Raw genomic sequence first — 16,437 nt, 5'->3', positions numbered from 1 at the left:
AATATCCTCAACATAACAAAAGTGAATTTGTTTTGTGTCATTTTTCAACCAATATTCATTAAATTTTATATACACGCCCCTGTTTTTTATACTGTTGACTAACAACAGTGTAGAAAACAGGGGCGTAGCTCCCGCCGTATCAGCCGTATCAACGATACGGGGCCCCCGAACTACAGGGGCCCCTTACGTGTAATAGCAAAAACTAGTAAAGTGTAATTCACAATCTTACTTCATTTGGTGCTTCCCGAAAAAAAACATAAAAAGAACTGTAAGGTTTTCGCTTAAGAAATGATAAAAGTAAAAAAAAAACTAGTTTTTCAGTGAGAGTTATAACCTTATAATTGGGGCCCCCAAAAAATTTTGATACAGGGCCCAAAACCTCAAAGGTACGCTACGCCACTGATAGAAAAGAATGTAGGATACTTTTCATCTAGAAAAAAATTCACCAGTTAGAAAAAAAACTGGGCACCCTAGCAAAGTCACAGGCTTCAACTAGTTGTACAAAATTATATCAATTTTTATAACACTCCAGGAAATATGGAGACCCTAACCCAAGATAATATATTGCGGCCTTAACAATAACTTTTAAAAGCGATCGCGTGGCCAAAATCAGATTACTCGTGGATCGCGCGGGATGAATGAATCCGAGCCAACCTGGATGGTATAGTAGCGCGTCTTTTACTAGTCGCGCAGTTCGTACAACTCAAAGGGCTTGTGTTCATCGTACTTTGGCTCGTGATTGTATATCACTTATCCTTATTCTTTTAAATTCATACAATGGTGAGATTTTTTCTTTTTTTTTGTGATTTGTGAAGTGATTTTTGATGCAATCCAAGTGTTTCGAATTTTATTTTCGTGTACTTTTTAAGTTCACAGTGTCCATTTTTCTGTTCAAGTTACGATGTTTAATTTACGGATAATGTCAGTGTTGAGAAAATTTGCTGAGTATGGATGATTAGTAAAAAATAATAGAGGAGTTAAAACAAAACTATTTTAAAATCCTGATCAATTTATTATCAGTAGTATATTTTTTTAATCTGTAGCTAATTGTTTAAATGTTAATTCTCTACAATGTTGAGAGTATTGATAATGTCAGAGTTATGAAAATTATGTGATCAACTCTTGATTAGATAAAAAATTTGACGACATTTATTTTATTTAGTTCTTTTAAATCAGGATTTGTGCTAGTGTTTTTTTTTTATTTTAATGGTAAAATAAATGAAAGGACCTTCATTAGACAAGAACTGGACGAACGATTAAAACTGTCGCTTTTATTAAATTCTGACTGTTCAAGGTTATCGATGACCTTTCTTTTTAAAAAAATATTTGCCACATCTTTTTAAATAAGACCAATATTCCCATTCTCCTTCAACTAGTCGGGAATAAGTTAGACTAATACAGATTATGTATTAGGAGTTGGTACGACAATAGACCAACGGGGCGGTGATCGAACCATACTTTAGAGTTGAGTCCGGCCACTTTTGCCTTTATGCAATTGAGGCTCTAAATACTTGAAGGACAAACTCTTTAACTTTTGAAGGACAAATTTTATCTTGTAGCAAACGACACCTTACCTAGCTAGAGATAGCCTTTGTTGTAATACCCCAATAGCTAAGGGCTGGATTGTAATTCGAGTGGTCTAAGGTTCAACCTCCTCCCGTTGGGCCGTTGCCTTATTCATTCTCATTTTTTCATGGGTACATATAAGTAAATAAGTAAATTCGAGTATCTCTACGACTTCTAAATCTCAAGTGCTTGCAATTATTAAACACAAACTTTGGTGTTCGTACGTTTAACTTTTTTTTCCATATCTCCCTAAATGTTTTAACATATCTCTAATTTTTATCCGACTTCAAAAAGGAGGAGGTTTTCTATTTGACCTTTATGTTTTTTTTTATTAAGGAAATTCCCTAACTTTGTATCCATGATCACAAGTCCCGGATTCTGCTCGTAGTTTTTCTCTTTGCCGTATGATGGACTCGGCACTCGCACGATGAATCTAAGGAATACTAAGATATTAGTCTTCTGTAATTGTAATAGTACGAATTATATTATAATGCTGTAATAAAGATTTTTTCTTTCTTTCTTTCTTTCTTTTTATAAAACGGACGAGAGTATCTAACCGTAAATGTTTTGTTTTTGCGAGATGCAGTAACAAAATTTGAAGATCGTTAGCGATATCGATAGCAATGTATGTAAATGGACAAGTATTTTGATAACCTAGTCGTTTAATTTTAGACCCCCATACAAATCTATGCCAAATATTTATTCAAATATATCTCTGGAGTTTAATAATAGTATTAGGGAAGTGAGCATTATTGCCAAATAAACATGCTGGAATTGTTTATTTACAGGAGGAGCTAAACAAGGATCAGATCGCAAGTATGTTTCTAATTTTAAATGTTTACCTATTTGTTTATGTAATTAATTAAATATACAGTGATTGCTTTCCATTATCTGGAAAGCGCAGGGTTATTCGACCCTTCTTTATGGACTAACGACTTAACGAATCACAAGGAGTCGCTGGATGCAAGCGGCTCAGGACCGTAATGCCTATGTCATGTAGGAGAGTCCATTAGCTGACGTCATGATAACTGTGATTGCATGAGAGAAACAATAAAAGAAGTCTAATAGGTTACCTTGAAAAGGAGTCCCTAAATAGGGCCTATTTCCTGCAGAACACGTCTATCGACTGAAGTGCTTATGATAACTGTAATTGCATGAATTAGTAAAAAACAATGCAATAAGTCTAAAGAACCTTGTAAGAAAGTTCTAACATAAATGTATTCAGAGGCCCACTTTCATATGCGCGAGTATACTTAATGGGCGGATAATTAACTGTGCCTCTGTATATTTTTTGCCACCAAAATAAACTCGTCATACTAACAGTTGAAAATAGATAAATTGTTACTATTGGCCAAAAATACCCAATAAAAAAGGTGGCAAAACTTTTTCGGGAGAACATAACATGTTATCTCTATTAAACGAGAGTTTCGGCGATAATCTCGTGTTGCCATCCAAGCTAAACCAAATCTAACATGGGCTAATCAGTGACGTACATTAAATAAATTCAAAACTGCAACCTGATTATTACGAATCTATAAAATTTTTCTTTTGATACAATTTTTCGGTTAGGTTAGGCACTTTAGCTTACCCGAGCTATAAGCCTGCACGCCACTGGGACCAATCTCCACAGATATCTGTTATCGCGATGTTAAAGTAGCGGAATCTTTGTTATACCTTGGACGTTATACGAAGATAGTAGTTGTAATTCTCCCGTCCGTGGCAATGGCGCCTAAGCACCGGCTGTAATCATTACTTGAAATTGGATTTGCCCGCCAAACCACGTTTATGCAAATAATCCTTTATCTCAGGATTTAAATTTACTTAGCCAACCGATAAAATTCAAGTTATTAGAAGCTTTTATTCAACTTGAAATATTTGTTTGTTAAGGTTTTGAATTTGAAAACTGAACTGAAATTTTGCATGTTTCTACGAGTTTAGTTTGGGTGAAAATGCATGCTTAGGATTAGGTAATTAGGTATGCATTGCCACCCAAAGAATATGATTATTTCAATAAGATAACATTACCTACTACTTACCACTACCATACTACATATATCTACTCGTACCTTACTACTAACGCTACTTGATATAAAATTATTTTTATTGTAATAACCGTTTGATGATTCGGAAACGAAAATTACTGCCACTTGATACATGGCTTATTTTTTTTAAAAACACCGAGATACGAGTACCTGCGGCAGTATTCATAGTTAGAGATCAATATAAGAATTGAAAATGTTACTTTCAGCAGTGCACATTTTTGAAAACAGATGGTTTGCAATTATTTTGATTTTTTCCATTTTCCAGTTCTCCGTAAAGCTTTTGAGGCTTTCGATCATGAGAAGAAGGGTTGCATCGGCACAGTGATGGTCGGCACGATACTTCAGATGCTGGGACACACCATCACAGATGACATCCTCAAAGAAATCATCGATGAAGTGGATGCTGATGGTTAGTACTCATCGTTCAGGTTTATTTCCTATTTATCTTACAGTAAGATTTACTACCCATTCTATCCCAACAAAAGTCATCATGCCATCATGCATCTGCTTGACACAGGCCTCTTTTAAATAGCGCTAGCCCGCTCTATTTTTGGCTTTGTGTATCCAATCGATGCAAAAAGCCAGCCACCTTGAGGAGGAGGAGCAGGTTTTAGTGTCCGATGCCTCAACCACCTCCAGCCAGATCAAGGCGAGACCAAAAGTCAAGTAGCACAAACATCAAACAACACACTGCCATGTTTGAACCTTGAAAAAAGTACCCACTCAGCATTTTGCTGCATGAATCAATCTATAATCTCTTTCTATAATCGCAAACGCTTCGAAAATTAAAAAATGTATGGAATGACATTCGTTATCGACAAGTCACGTGATAAAATTTTCCATCGGATCTGTCATTCCCATACATTTTTTTTAATTTTCGAAGCGTTAGCGTTCGTAGAAAGAAAATCGATGTGCCACATGGCTACAGGACCTGGACTAACGAGACAGTGTACTAAAAACATATTCACATGCTGGTATATAAGACAGATGATCCTAGATTTGAACAGTTAGATGAGCCATGAATATTTCATCCAATGTTCTAGAAACGTTTCAGGCTTTTGGAAACATGACTAGACATCTCTTGCATGCAAACAAGTCTCTAACATGCAAATTTCTTGAAAGCATAACACTTCCAACTTTTAACACTTTCTCAAAACATTTAAAGAAATTAATATATACTACGCTATTTTGAGCACTTTAAAGTTAAACTGTCTATGTATATCTATAAGAGAATTTAGTATTTGTATATAAAAACAAAGGGAATTTTAAAAGAAGGTGTGATTGTAATAACATTAATGTCAGAAAAAAACATAAAATTGTTGCACACCACACTAGGTTACAAAAAATTAGTAATTCTTTTAAGAGCAATTGCATACGTTTTTATACATACATACATAATTGAAAACTACCACAAACTGGAATGTCTCTCAAAAAGTTCAAAGTGTTTATCAAACGCAAGCTTTTAGGAAAGTCATATTATAGTGTTAATGATTATATAAATAATAAAAAAGGTTGGTGTTAAACTGTATTATAAGACTGTGTGCTTAATTTTAAATAAGTTTATAAAATGGTGGTAAACAAAAAAAATAAACCTTGGCTGAGTTTGTTGTGGGCTCTTCTCGGACCAAGGCGCGTTTGGAACCCTCGTAACTTTAAATTAAAGTTTTCGATTATTATTACCACCATTAGATTAAATTAACTTATGACATAATCCTGACTTTTCAAAAGTGCTTGTAAACTAAGTCTAATTGAAATAAATAAATTTAGAATTTTGTTTGTAAAGATTGCGTAGCTACAACTCGCTCGTAAAGTTACGATGCAGTCTATAATAATGCACTAAGAAGATGAGTTACTAACTACAGTGGCTACCAAACTATACCCTTGGTTTTAATAATAGTTGTACTGAAATGTAGAATTCCATTAAATAATCAATAGGGTTATATTGTAGCCCCGGCACAAACTTGATACAAATTAGAAAACAATATAAAATGTCGACTCAGACAGGACCCAGGACGTCTCAACATCAAGTTTCCTTATAATTTAAACATTTTCAAAGGAAGAGTGAATAGGCAACTTCTAGGTAAGCGCGCTCCAACTTAGACCGCATTAATGCTTACTATCAGCCCTAATTGTGGTCAAGCGCTGGCCTATATTACTTAAAAAAAGATATTCTCAACTTTGATTTTTTTCTTTGCTTTCAACAATGATGGCACTCATAACTACGCCAGCTGCTTTATATATGACTGGTATTAAATAAACAAGGCGATTGTCCACTTGATGTTATGTGTGATGGGGAGATAATGTCATCGCATTACAAACGCACTTTGAAATATATTTTACATTCCTTTGCCCTGTGTATAATAATCCGTGGCAAAGGTATTGTTGTGAAAGTCATAGACAATTTAATGACAATTTAATATCGGTGAAGGAAAACATCGTGAGGAAACCTGCATACCAGAGAAATATCTTAATTCTCAGTGTGTGAGAAGTCTGCCAATCCGCATTGGGCCAGCGTGGTGGACTATTGGCCTAACCCCTCTCATTCTGAGAGGAGACTCGAGCTCAGCAATGCGCCGAATATGGGTTGATGACGATACGATTCCCACAGGAACGGAAACTAATCGAATTTGCCTATAAACTTTTAACTGTAATCGTACCTTCAAACTGAATCACAACAATGCTGTTATAGTCGCTCATTTAATTGGATTCAACCACGTACATACATACTTTGTTAATTCTGAGAGTCTGTGATAGTCAGATCTTCGATGTTTTATATAATCATTTAGCTTGTAAGCCCATGCTCCTAACATAAGGAGGGTAGGTATGTACGACATGTAACTACGCAATTTGAACCTTAACGGCTTTAAGAGGAAAGCGTCCCAGTATAAAGCGTAGCAATTTTTACATTTTCCACGACATAATATAAGAAATAATTTTATTAGTTGCCAGTAGCTTCGTGTAAATATGAAACTTCAAGGCATCTTTAGCGAAGGGTTGTCTCAATATATTTTAATTGCGAATGGAGGCGTGATTTTTTTAGGGTTTTCCGTGGAAAATATAAAAACCATACATTTGAGACGTGGAGAATTGAGGTCCTGGAGCCCTAATCTGCTGCCTTTCAAAACCATCATAGTTGCCCATCATACTTACCTATAGCATGAGTTTGAGCTGAAAAACTTTCAGTTAGTAAAATGACGAAGGTCTAGCTACCACAGGCCCTTCGGCGATCACAGAAATAGTTTGAAATGTACATAAATGACAATCAGTGACCTCATACGCTCTCTAAATATTTTAGAATCGCTGCTGAAAGCTGCATATGTTTACTGGTGACCATATATCATACATATTAGGGTTGTCAGTATTTTAAAAACCACGCCGCCTGTTTGTATCTACTCGTACAAACCTGAAACTATCTTTATAGGGACGGAACTACTTCCTCTAACCAAATACATTGATCAGTACATATTTTTTCCTTTCTTTCCAACTAAGCGAAAATCTAGGGCTTTCTGTTGCTTTTTGAAACTTTGACTTTTCAGACTTGAATTCACCCCTGAATCGTTGTGATGTATTTTTGTACAGCCTACCATTTAAATATTAGCTTCTCACGTAATGTACATACAAACTTGCTAGACAGACTAGTTATAAGTAAACAATTCAGTTACGAATCTTCAAGTCGAGAGTCCGACACGTGGATTGTCGAAAGCTTGTCGAAAGTGGCTTTTAGGTGAAGGGTGGATTCTGGGCTGTCAAAATAAACTATTAGTGTTCTAAAATACAATATATCGTCAGCCCCAGTCGTTATAATTAACATCAGATATTGATAGTTCCAGAACTTTTTTCAGCCATAACACGCAAAATTACAGCTTGAATCTAAGCTGATTTCTTATGAAGAGGAAGGAAAGGAGGAAGAGAACCGAATAAAAATAGGCTGACAAAGAAAGCAAATACCTACTCCTTCTTGTTAAGATTGTTTTTGTAGCTTTCCAGTAATATTATTCTATTTCGATGTTTTATAGCTCTATGGTTTGAGCTTTGAATTCGATTCTATATCTCTCTATGTCTACTTAGAGTATCGTATTCGAAATCCACACTATCGAATTATAAAACTTTGTGATACCTAGCAAACCTCGATGACAAACGTGTGCATACCAATTAAGTTAGTACATTAGTGGGTACATTACCGTGATAGCCCGCCTCACCTCCGCCTCCGATTCCGGAGGGTGTGGGTTTGAATCCGGTCTGGGGCATCCAACTTTTCAGTTGTGTGCATTTTAAGAAATTAAATATCACGTGTCTCAATCGGTGAAGGAAAACATCGTGAGAAAACCTGCATACCAGAGAATTATCTTAATTTTCTGCGTGTGTGAAGTCTGCCAATCCGCATTGGGCCAACGTGGTAGACTATTGGCTCGAGTCCCCTCTCATTCTGAGAGGAGACTCGAGCAGTGAGCCGAATATGGGTTGATGACGACGATTAGTGGGTGTAGATTTGCAAAATTCATTACAGCATATTCTCCGTAAGAATGACGTTACATTATTGTATTTCGCGGGGATTTCTACCATGGATCGAAAATAACTTAGTAGAAACTGTAGTGTATAGTAATGGTTAACGTCGAGCAGACCTTGATCTGCATCTGACGTTTAGTATCTACTTAAATCCACCAAACTATCGCGATTAAAGTGGTTACACACTGCAGAACATATTCATGATTTTCTGTTTTCCATTTCGACGTTAATTGCGGATTCGCGTGCGTATTTATAAAATCTTGTTTTGGTTAAGGAATATGTGTGAACCCTAGCCATGACTAATGACTGGTTATGACTGAGTTATAACATGCCAACATAGTAAATGAATTATCGACTATTCGATGTTCGCATTGCGGTAAATGGCTTTTCATTCCATGACTTAGCAACGATTTGTTTCAGATTCACGATTAATTAATGATAGAATGACTATCGCTTATTGTTCATGTTATTGTTTCGTCGATTCTTGATCTAAGGGCACGGTAGTGCCGCCGCCAAATCGAGTAAAAAAGCGGCACGTACCATACTTTTCTTGAGAAAAGTATTAGCTTATTGCTTCGAAGCTATTAGCCATTTTCGAGCTTCTATTACTTCGTTATGGATGTAACCGGAAGCGTGAATTTTCAATTTCAAGGCATTGTATAGACAGAGTATATTTCAGTTAAATTGAATTTGAACTAGTAATTTGAGAATTACAACTAGTCAAAGTTTCTTAATTTTGTCACTTACTGACTCACCATCAAATCTTTAAGGCACTAGGTATTGTTAACTCAGTTAGTTGAGAGAATTGGTATGTTATTACAATGTGTAAGTAAATTAGTATTTTTATGGCATTACTATTTACAAAACGTGATTATTTCGATATTACATCCTGCACAACTAAAGTCCAGTTGTTAGCTTATTTATACAAAATGCCTAAACCTAACCTTAATGCAACAACACAAACTACAGTTGGTTTTACTGTGCACTGGCTACTATAATTACTTATACAATATTTAAAGCTAAAAAAAAAAACAAAAAAGAGAAAAAAACAATGTGGCCACATTGTACTAGGCTTTGTTTCTTCCAAGATTTTTTTAGTATAAATTCTCAGATGGTTTAGGGAAGCTGGTCCTAGTCATTATGATTAACACCTGATTGTGGTCATTTAGGAATTAATTAACATTATAATCATAAGCCCGCCAAGCCGCATTGAAACTGCGTGGTGGGTCTAAGCTCTATAGCCTTCTCCTATAAAGAGAGAAGCCTAGCGCTGTAGAGGGAGGTTAAAATATGCTAATCAAAACGGTGTGTCCAACGTCAACCACAATTCTAGATAGAAACGTTAATTAAATATTATTGGTTAATTAAAACCACTGCGGTCCGATAGTAATGAAATAAAATATTTCATCAAATATGACCGCAATACAAAACGCATATAATAAAAATTTTCTGTCGATTCAAAACACATAACTAAATACATAACCAATTGCAGAGGAAATTCTCCCATTGTATTTATTTTATGTTACGTAACATAAATAACATTTGTTTGTACGGATTTGTTTGTCGTTTGCAAATCCGACAGCAGGCCTTGATGACCGGCTAATTCGGGATGCAATACGTCAATCTAATAGTCCGGTATCCGTATAACTTTTTTTACAACTGATTACTATGTAGTTTATTTTTCGTGAGTAGTTTCATCTCGATAAGACAATCAACTTTTTTGTTTACGAAAATTATTGATTCTGGTAGCTAACTTAGTTACCTGGAAATGAAAATTTCTGAGCGTCGGAACGAGATAGTGTACCACGCAATTTGTAGGGCATTGTTGCTGTTAAGTTGTATAACTATTAATTAAACAACAGTAAAACACCAGCTGGTTAGTAACAACTTTTAATAACATTATTGGTACAAGTTGGGAGGAGGGTGGTTATCAAAAGTTGTCACTAAACAGATGTTTTTTACTGTTAATTATGTAATGGTTATACAGCTTAACAGCCACAATGTCCATTTCTCAGAAATTTTCATTTCCTGGTAACTCAATTAGCTACCAGAATCAAGAATTTTCGTAAATAAAAAGTTGATCGTTTCATCGAGATTAAGCTACTCACGATAAATTAACTTGATAATAATCAGTTCCGTTTATACAAAATGTTCTACGGATCCCTGACTATAAACGGTAATTTAAATTCTAAATAATCTCGTTGCCAATTCCAGGTTCCGGAGAGTTGGAGTTTGAGGAGTTCGTGACCTTAGCATCTAGATTCATGGTTGAGGAGGACGCTGAGGCGATGCAGGCTGAACTTAAGGAAGCATTCCGTTTATATGATAAGGAAGGTAATCTGTTTACCAGCCATACTATTTAATAATATAAATGTGAAAGTGTGTGATGTTTGTCCGTCTTTCACGGCAAATTGTGGAGATAGTTGAAAGGATGGAGAATGACATAGGTACTACTACTACTTTTTGTTCCTTTCTAACCCCCCACTTCTCTAAAACGGGTGGTGGAAGAAGTGGGTAGGGAAGAAGCGTAAATAAGTCAAAGCGAAACTTGACCAGGTCTGCTAGTTTTATTATAATAATACTAGCGGAATTGTTCGAGCTTCGCTTTGACAGTTACGTAACCGATCAATGAGTTACCGGTGACAAACAGAAACTTTAGCCGCTTTTAATAAGAAGAGACGAATATCATAAGATTGTGTGGATTCAGCGTGCGGGTATCAGGACTTGGGACCCGAGTGTAGGGTTAAAGAATTTCTTAGTTTTAGTGTTTATAAGACTTAGTTAACATTCCCTCTCTCCACTCATGTTGATCTCTCTAGTATGCTCGTACTAGAGCAGCATTGGATATTCATTCTAATATACTATGCTGGATAACAAGGTCAAGTTCCTAAATATTGTATTTCTTTGATAAACTTTTTATCAATTGTAATCAATCGTTTTTGAGCTCTAGCTATTAAAAGGCTTACGTAAGATATTTGAAGTACTTTTCATGACGGTGTGAATAAATACCTCTATCCAGACTTTCAAACCAACCTCATCTTTGAGATTCACTATCTCACCATATCAAACGATCATATGCCCACATAAGTAGGTATTTCATTCAAGGAACGTAGACCTTTTACGCTTAGCTTAGCTTGCTTTTTTAGAACGAATGCAGAGAAGTATTCTATGAGTATCCAATGACAAGATAGAGTACTGTAGTATGTCCTAAAGGTAACTATGTTGCAACCTATTAGTGGAGCATGCTTCGCAAGAAGATAACTATTCACTCTATATCTGTAGATGTAAATGTTAGACAAAAACGGATACTGGAAGGGCATTCCATTTATCTTAGTAGTTCGTATGTTGAATGGGAAACCGAACAGTACACTGGGAGTATTTTTTATTTCTGGCGAACAAGAAGTAAATCAATAACAATGACTAAAGCTTGGCAACTTCGTTCGTAACACTCCCGATGGGCCGCGCAGGCCGGTGGGCGTGTAGTGATGAATGAAAAACCGACGACTGATGCACCTCATTTCCCTGTACGAACGATTTTACACACGCGCAGTCTTTCCCCACGTCGCCCGCATGTCATGGGAGTGTCATCAACGATCTTGCCAGACTATAGTAATTATTTTATTTCACCAGGTAATGGTTACATCACAACCAGTGTTCTTAGAGAGATCCTCAGAGAGCTAGACGACAAAATCAGCGCAGAGGAGCTGGACATGATGATTGAGGAAATTGACTCCGACGGCTCCGGAACAGTTGACTTTGATGGTATTTACATATTTTAATATTAAGACTAATTAAGACTAACATTTCAACAATGCATTTAGGAATCCTTATGAAATATAAAATTAAATATATAGGTATATTTGGAAGTCCTTATAAAAGACTAGCTGACGCCGCGCGGTTTCACCCGCGTGGTTCCCGTTCCCGTAGGAATACGGGGATAATATATAGCCTATAGCCTTCCTCGATAAATGGGCTATCTAACACTGAAAGAATTTTTCAAATCAAACCAGTAGTTCCTGAGATTAGCGCGTTCAATCAAACAAACAAACAAATAAACTCTTCAACTTTATAATATTAGTAAAGATATATGTATTATAGGTCAATGATACTCTTCCTTAAAATTTGATGATGATGATAACTTATTAATGAATTGTCGAAACTTAAAGGCAAACTATACCATGACACAACACTGTATCTATATTTTTAGTACCCTAGTATTTGTTAGAAACAATGTATTTCTCTATACTGTAATATTTAACTGCTCGAACTGATGATATGTAACCAGAGCCGTGATAGCCCATTGAATATGACCGATCCAATTTCGGAGGGTGTGGGTTTGAATCCGGTTCGGGGCATGCACCTCCAACTTTTCAGTTGTGTGCTTTTTTAGAAATTAAATATCACGTGTCTCAAACGGTGAAGGACAAACATCGTGAAGAAACCTAAATACCAGAGATTTTTTTTAATCCTCTTCGTGTGTGAAGTCTACCAATCTTTCATTCTGAGAGGAGACTCGAGCTCAGCAGTGAGCTATGGGTTGATAATGATGATGATATGTATGTGCGATGACCTCATTTATACCACAAAACACTGGTTTTGAAGATACAGAGTATTATATTCTACCTAGGTACTGTACTTACCCACAATAGCGTCTAAAAATCTTTTTGTGGCGCAGTGGATTTACAAAACGGAGGTCCTGGGTTCGATCCCCGGCTGGGCAGATTGAGATTTTCTTAATTAGTCCAGGTCTGGCTGGTGGGAGGCTACGGCCGTGGCTAGTTACCACCCTACCAGCAAAGACGTACCGCCAAGCGATTTAGCGTTCCGGTACGATGCCGTGTAGAAACCAAAAGGGGTGTGGATTTTCATCCTCCTCCTAACAAGTTAGCCCGCTTCCATCTTAGACTGCATCATCACTTACCATCAGGTGAGATTGTAGTCAAGGTGTAACTTGTACTAAAAATAAAAAAAGACAATAAAGAAAGAAAATCTGGCTGTCACAGGCTCCTATACTATAATAAAAAATAAAAACACCTTAAAGTGACCATCAATTAGGTGCGTCAACTGATTAATGCACCACACTACCTTGTAGTCCAAGATCAAGGGCACTAATACTCAAGCCAAAATAATAATATGCAATAAAAATTAATTGAACGTGATAATTGATCACTGAATAGAGCGAAGATTTGATATACTGCCAAAGACGAACTTGCACAAGTGTCCAACCTCGCCTATCAATAAAGCGCCATTGAATTTGGCAGATTCAGAACGTCTGCCAAAAGATTATTCGATTTAAAGATATTGACAGACATGAACTTTCTAGTATTTATTATTGAGCAATAGGCAAATTCACAGACAAAGAGTATCATGCCAAAACACGTTTTTACCCAGGTATTTCTTGTTATATAGGAACATGTTTGTATACAATATAGGCCCTATATTTATAAGCAAAAATAAAATTATCTATCACACTTAAGCCTTCATGTTACAATTTAAGAGACCACGTCCCTAATTGCAGATTGCAGATTTTATCACAATCTATTTAATTTCTGACGCTTGGCAGCAATACTTCTATGCTTCTTTGATCACAAGTATCTGTACAATATTTCGTGATTACGGCGTTAAATTGTAACAAACTTACATTGGCATTGTTATTTTATTTACTCATGCCTTTATCCGAATAAGTAATGTCTGTATTAAACTGCCTTTACGCATGTCAGAGAAAAACTTCGAAGAAACCGTTCGCCAGACACCTATAAAAGTTTTTATAATCCAAGCGGCTAATATGTTAAGTGATTAACAACATCTATACTAAAATTATAAAGTTAGTTGTGGGTAACTTTTGGATCTATTGAACCGATTTTGAAAAGTCTTTTACCACTAGAAAGCCACGTTATATATGAGTATCATAGGCTATATTTTATCCCCGTATTCTTACGAAAACGGGAACTACGCGGGTTAAACCCCGAGGCGTCGGTTAGTAACTTATACTCGGGTTTGCAAAAAATATAAAAAATACGTTTTGAACGATTGAGGATCTACCTCCAAAGTCATCATGGTCCAAACCATTAATACAATATATCTACGGTACTATTGTTACGTTACGTTACTATTCTTACGTTACGTTACTTTTGTAGAAGCATGGGCTGACTTTCCGTTTTCTTTATGACGAAGATATATTGATCATTGTCTCTTAGACTAAACTGGTGTACCTATTACATTAAGTAGATATTTTATCATTATTAAAAGCTTGTTTTGCCTTTGTTTTCAGAATTTATGGAGGTCATGACGGGAGGAGACGACTGAAAATTAAAACTACATTACACTTTATATTCTAAGATTACTTTTAGGTGCATACTTATGCGATTTTGGTTTATTATTGAAAACTATGTGATATATATTACTTTTTTGTTACTAAAACTAACAACATTTTATTTAATTTTTCGCCAAAAACTTACTCTTTGTTTGTGAATTGTTTTATCAATGATTTTCATATTTCTTTGAGATTTGTTTTGTTTAATAAGTTTCTGTTAATTAGTATTTAAATAAAGAAGAAATTCTTTATGGCAAACCAAAGTTTGTAAATAACATACTATAATGTTTTATTTGTGTTCTAATTGTTTCTATAATAATTTACGAAACATAATAGCATAAGTATACGTCGATAATAAAAATATAAAAAAAAATACTAAGTATTCACTTAAGTACCTCATTTTCAATGTGAAAAATATTATTTAAATAAATAAAATACAGTACCAAGAAAATTATAAAATTTATCGGTTTTTTATTTAACCCATTATGTAGGTAGATAAGTATTTTATTTATTATTTTCAATAACTATCAAATATATAGGGGCTTTTCCGCTATAATATAAAATTTTGTGACGTAGAACCCGTCACGAAATTGACCTCATGAGTTCTCCTTAATTTATGGTCGATTTTCAGCTCTGTACCATTTGTATAATTTGGGCCTGAGTTACTATGGAGACTGGGTTTTTTCCTTTGTTCAAACAAAATTACAAACACCTTTCTTATTTGTGCGTTTATGATTGTACTTTACCTAATGAAAAATGTCACATTGAATGTAGAGAAACTAAAAATATTAACCGCTTCCATCTTAGATTGCATCATCACTTACCATCAGGTGAGATTGTAGTCAAGGGCTGGTTTGCAAAGAATAATATTTAATAAAATTATTTATAAAATTTTATTCTTTAATTAAAAAAATATAATATTTTATCTAATTTTAATTGACTTTGATACACTTTATTATCCAGACAATGTTCCTTTTTTATGTATTAATTAGTTAATATCAAAAAATTTAAACCATGTCATCCCTATGCTTGTGGTTATAGTAGTAAACACCTCCTGAGAATGCTTGGTATGGAGTAATATGTAGGTACAGTACAGGATTCTATATCGGATCTTGGTGACAATGTCACTTGGGTGATTGTATATGTATGTATGTGTAGAGCCGTGATAGCCTAGTGGACATGACCTCTGCCTCCGATTCCGAAGGGCGTAGGTTCGAATCCGATCCGGGGCGTGCACCTCCAACTTTTCTGTTGTGTGCATTTTAAGAAATTAAATGTCACGTGTCTCAAACGGTGAAGGAAAACATCTTGAGGAAACGTGCATACTAGAGAATTAAGAAAATTCTCTGCGTATGTGAAGTCTGCCAATCCGCATTGGGCCAGCGTGGTGGACTATTGGCCTAACCCCTCTCATTCTGAGAGGAGACTCGAGCTCAGCAGTGAGCCGAATATGGGTTGATAATGATGTTTATATGTATGTTTCCTGATTTCTGCCAAACCAAACAAGTAACTTGAGAACCAAACCAACCTTGTATCACTCGTCTCCAATGGCAGCACGGCAAGACCAAAGCTTGCGACTTGGAATAGTTCTTGTTTCACAGGTAAGTAGGTAGGGACACACAAACACGCAGGATTGTTCTTGCAGGAATAAAGTTTTCTTTTGTATTGCGGTGCGAATTTGTTACGCAGCATGGCTGGTGGTGCAATATGTAGCTGTCCAAGTTGGCGTTGGTTCCAGTGATGGTTGTCAAGCTGACATTGACGTTGAATGATAATTGAAAACAATTTTGATGCGGTTTTTCTCAAACTTCTTTAAGTAGACTCAGAAGTGATTACAAAAATACGAAAAGTAATGTCGAACAAAGGTTATGATTCACAACATTTGTCAGGACAACTTATTTAACAAATCAAACTGTGACCAAAATAAGACCCTAGAATGGCAGAGAATGACCTTGAGTGAAGTCACGCACTTGTGAACGATGTGTGTGGGGTTAAAGGCGCCTTAGACTG

General features: G+C 35.7%; 2 protein-coding genes across 2 annotated transcripts in view; one reads left to right on the top strand and one right to left on the bottom strand.

Moving 5' to 3' along the window:
* Window positions 1-16,437, bottom strand: part of LOC112052135 (pre-piRNA 3'-exonuclease trimmer) — a 494,504-nt gene that overhangs the window by 310,134 nt on the left and 167,933 nt on the right. The gene's annotated exons all lie outside the window — the stretch shown is intronic.
* Window positions 616-14,888, top strand: LOC112051785 (troponin C, isoallergen Bla g 6.0101-like). The gene is made up of 6 exons (XM_024090575.2): window positions 616-780; window positions 2,355-2,382; window positions 3,874-4,017; window positions 10,329-10,448; window positions 11,745-11,876; window positions 14,386-14,888. The coding sequence occupies exons 1-6, from the start codon at window positions 778-780 to the stop codon at window positions 14,418-14,420; spliced, it is 462 nt and encodes a 153-aa protein (XP_023946343.1). The 5' UTR covers window positions 616-777; the 3' UTR covers window positions 14,421-14,888.

The sequence above is a fragment of the Bicyclus anynana genome, chromosome 5, assembly GCF_947172395.1.
Source record: "Bicyclus anynana chromosome 5, ilBicAnyn1.1, whole genome shotgun sequence".
Lineage (NCBI taxonomy): Eukaryota > Metazoa > Arthropoda > Insecta > Lepidoptera > Nymphalidae > Bicyclus > Bicyclus anynana.
The sequence above is the reverse complement of the archived record's forward strand: the minus strand, read 5'-3'. Positions and strand labels throughout refer to the sequence as shown.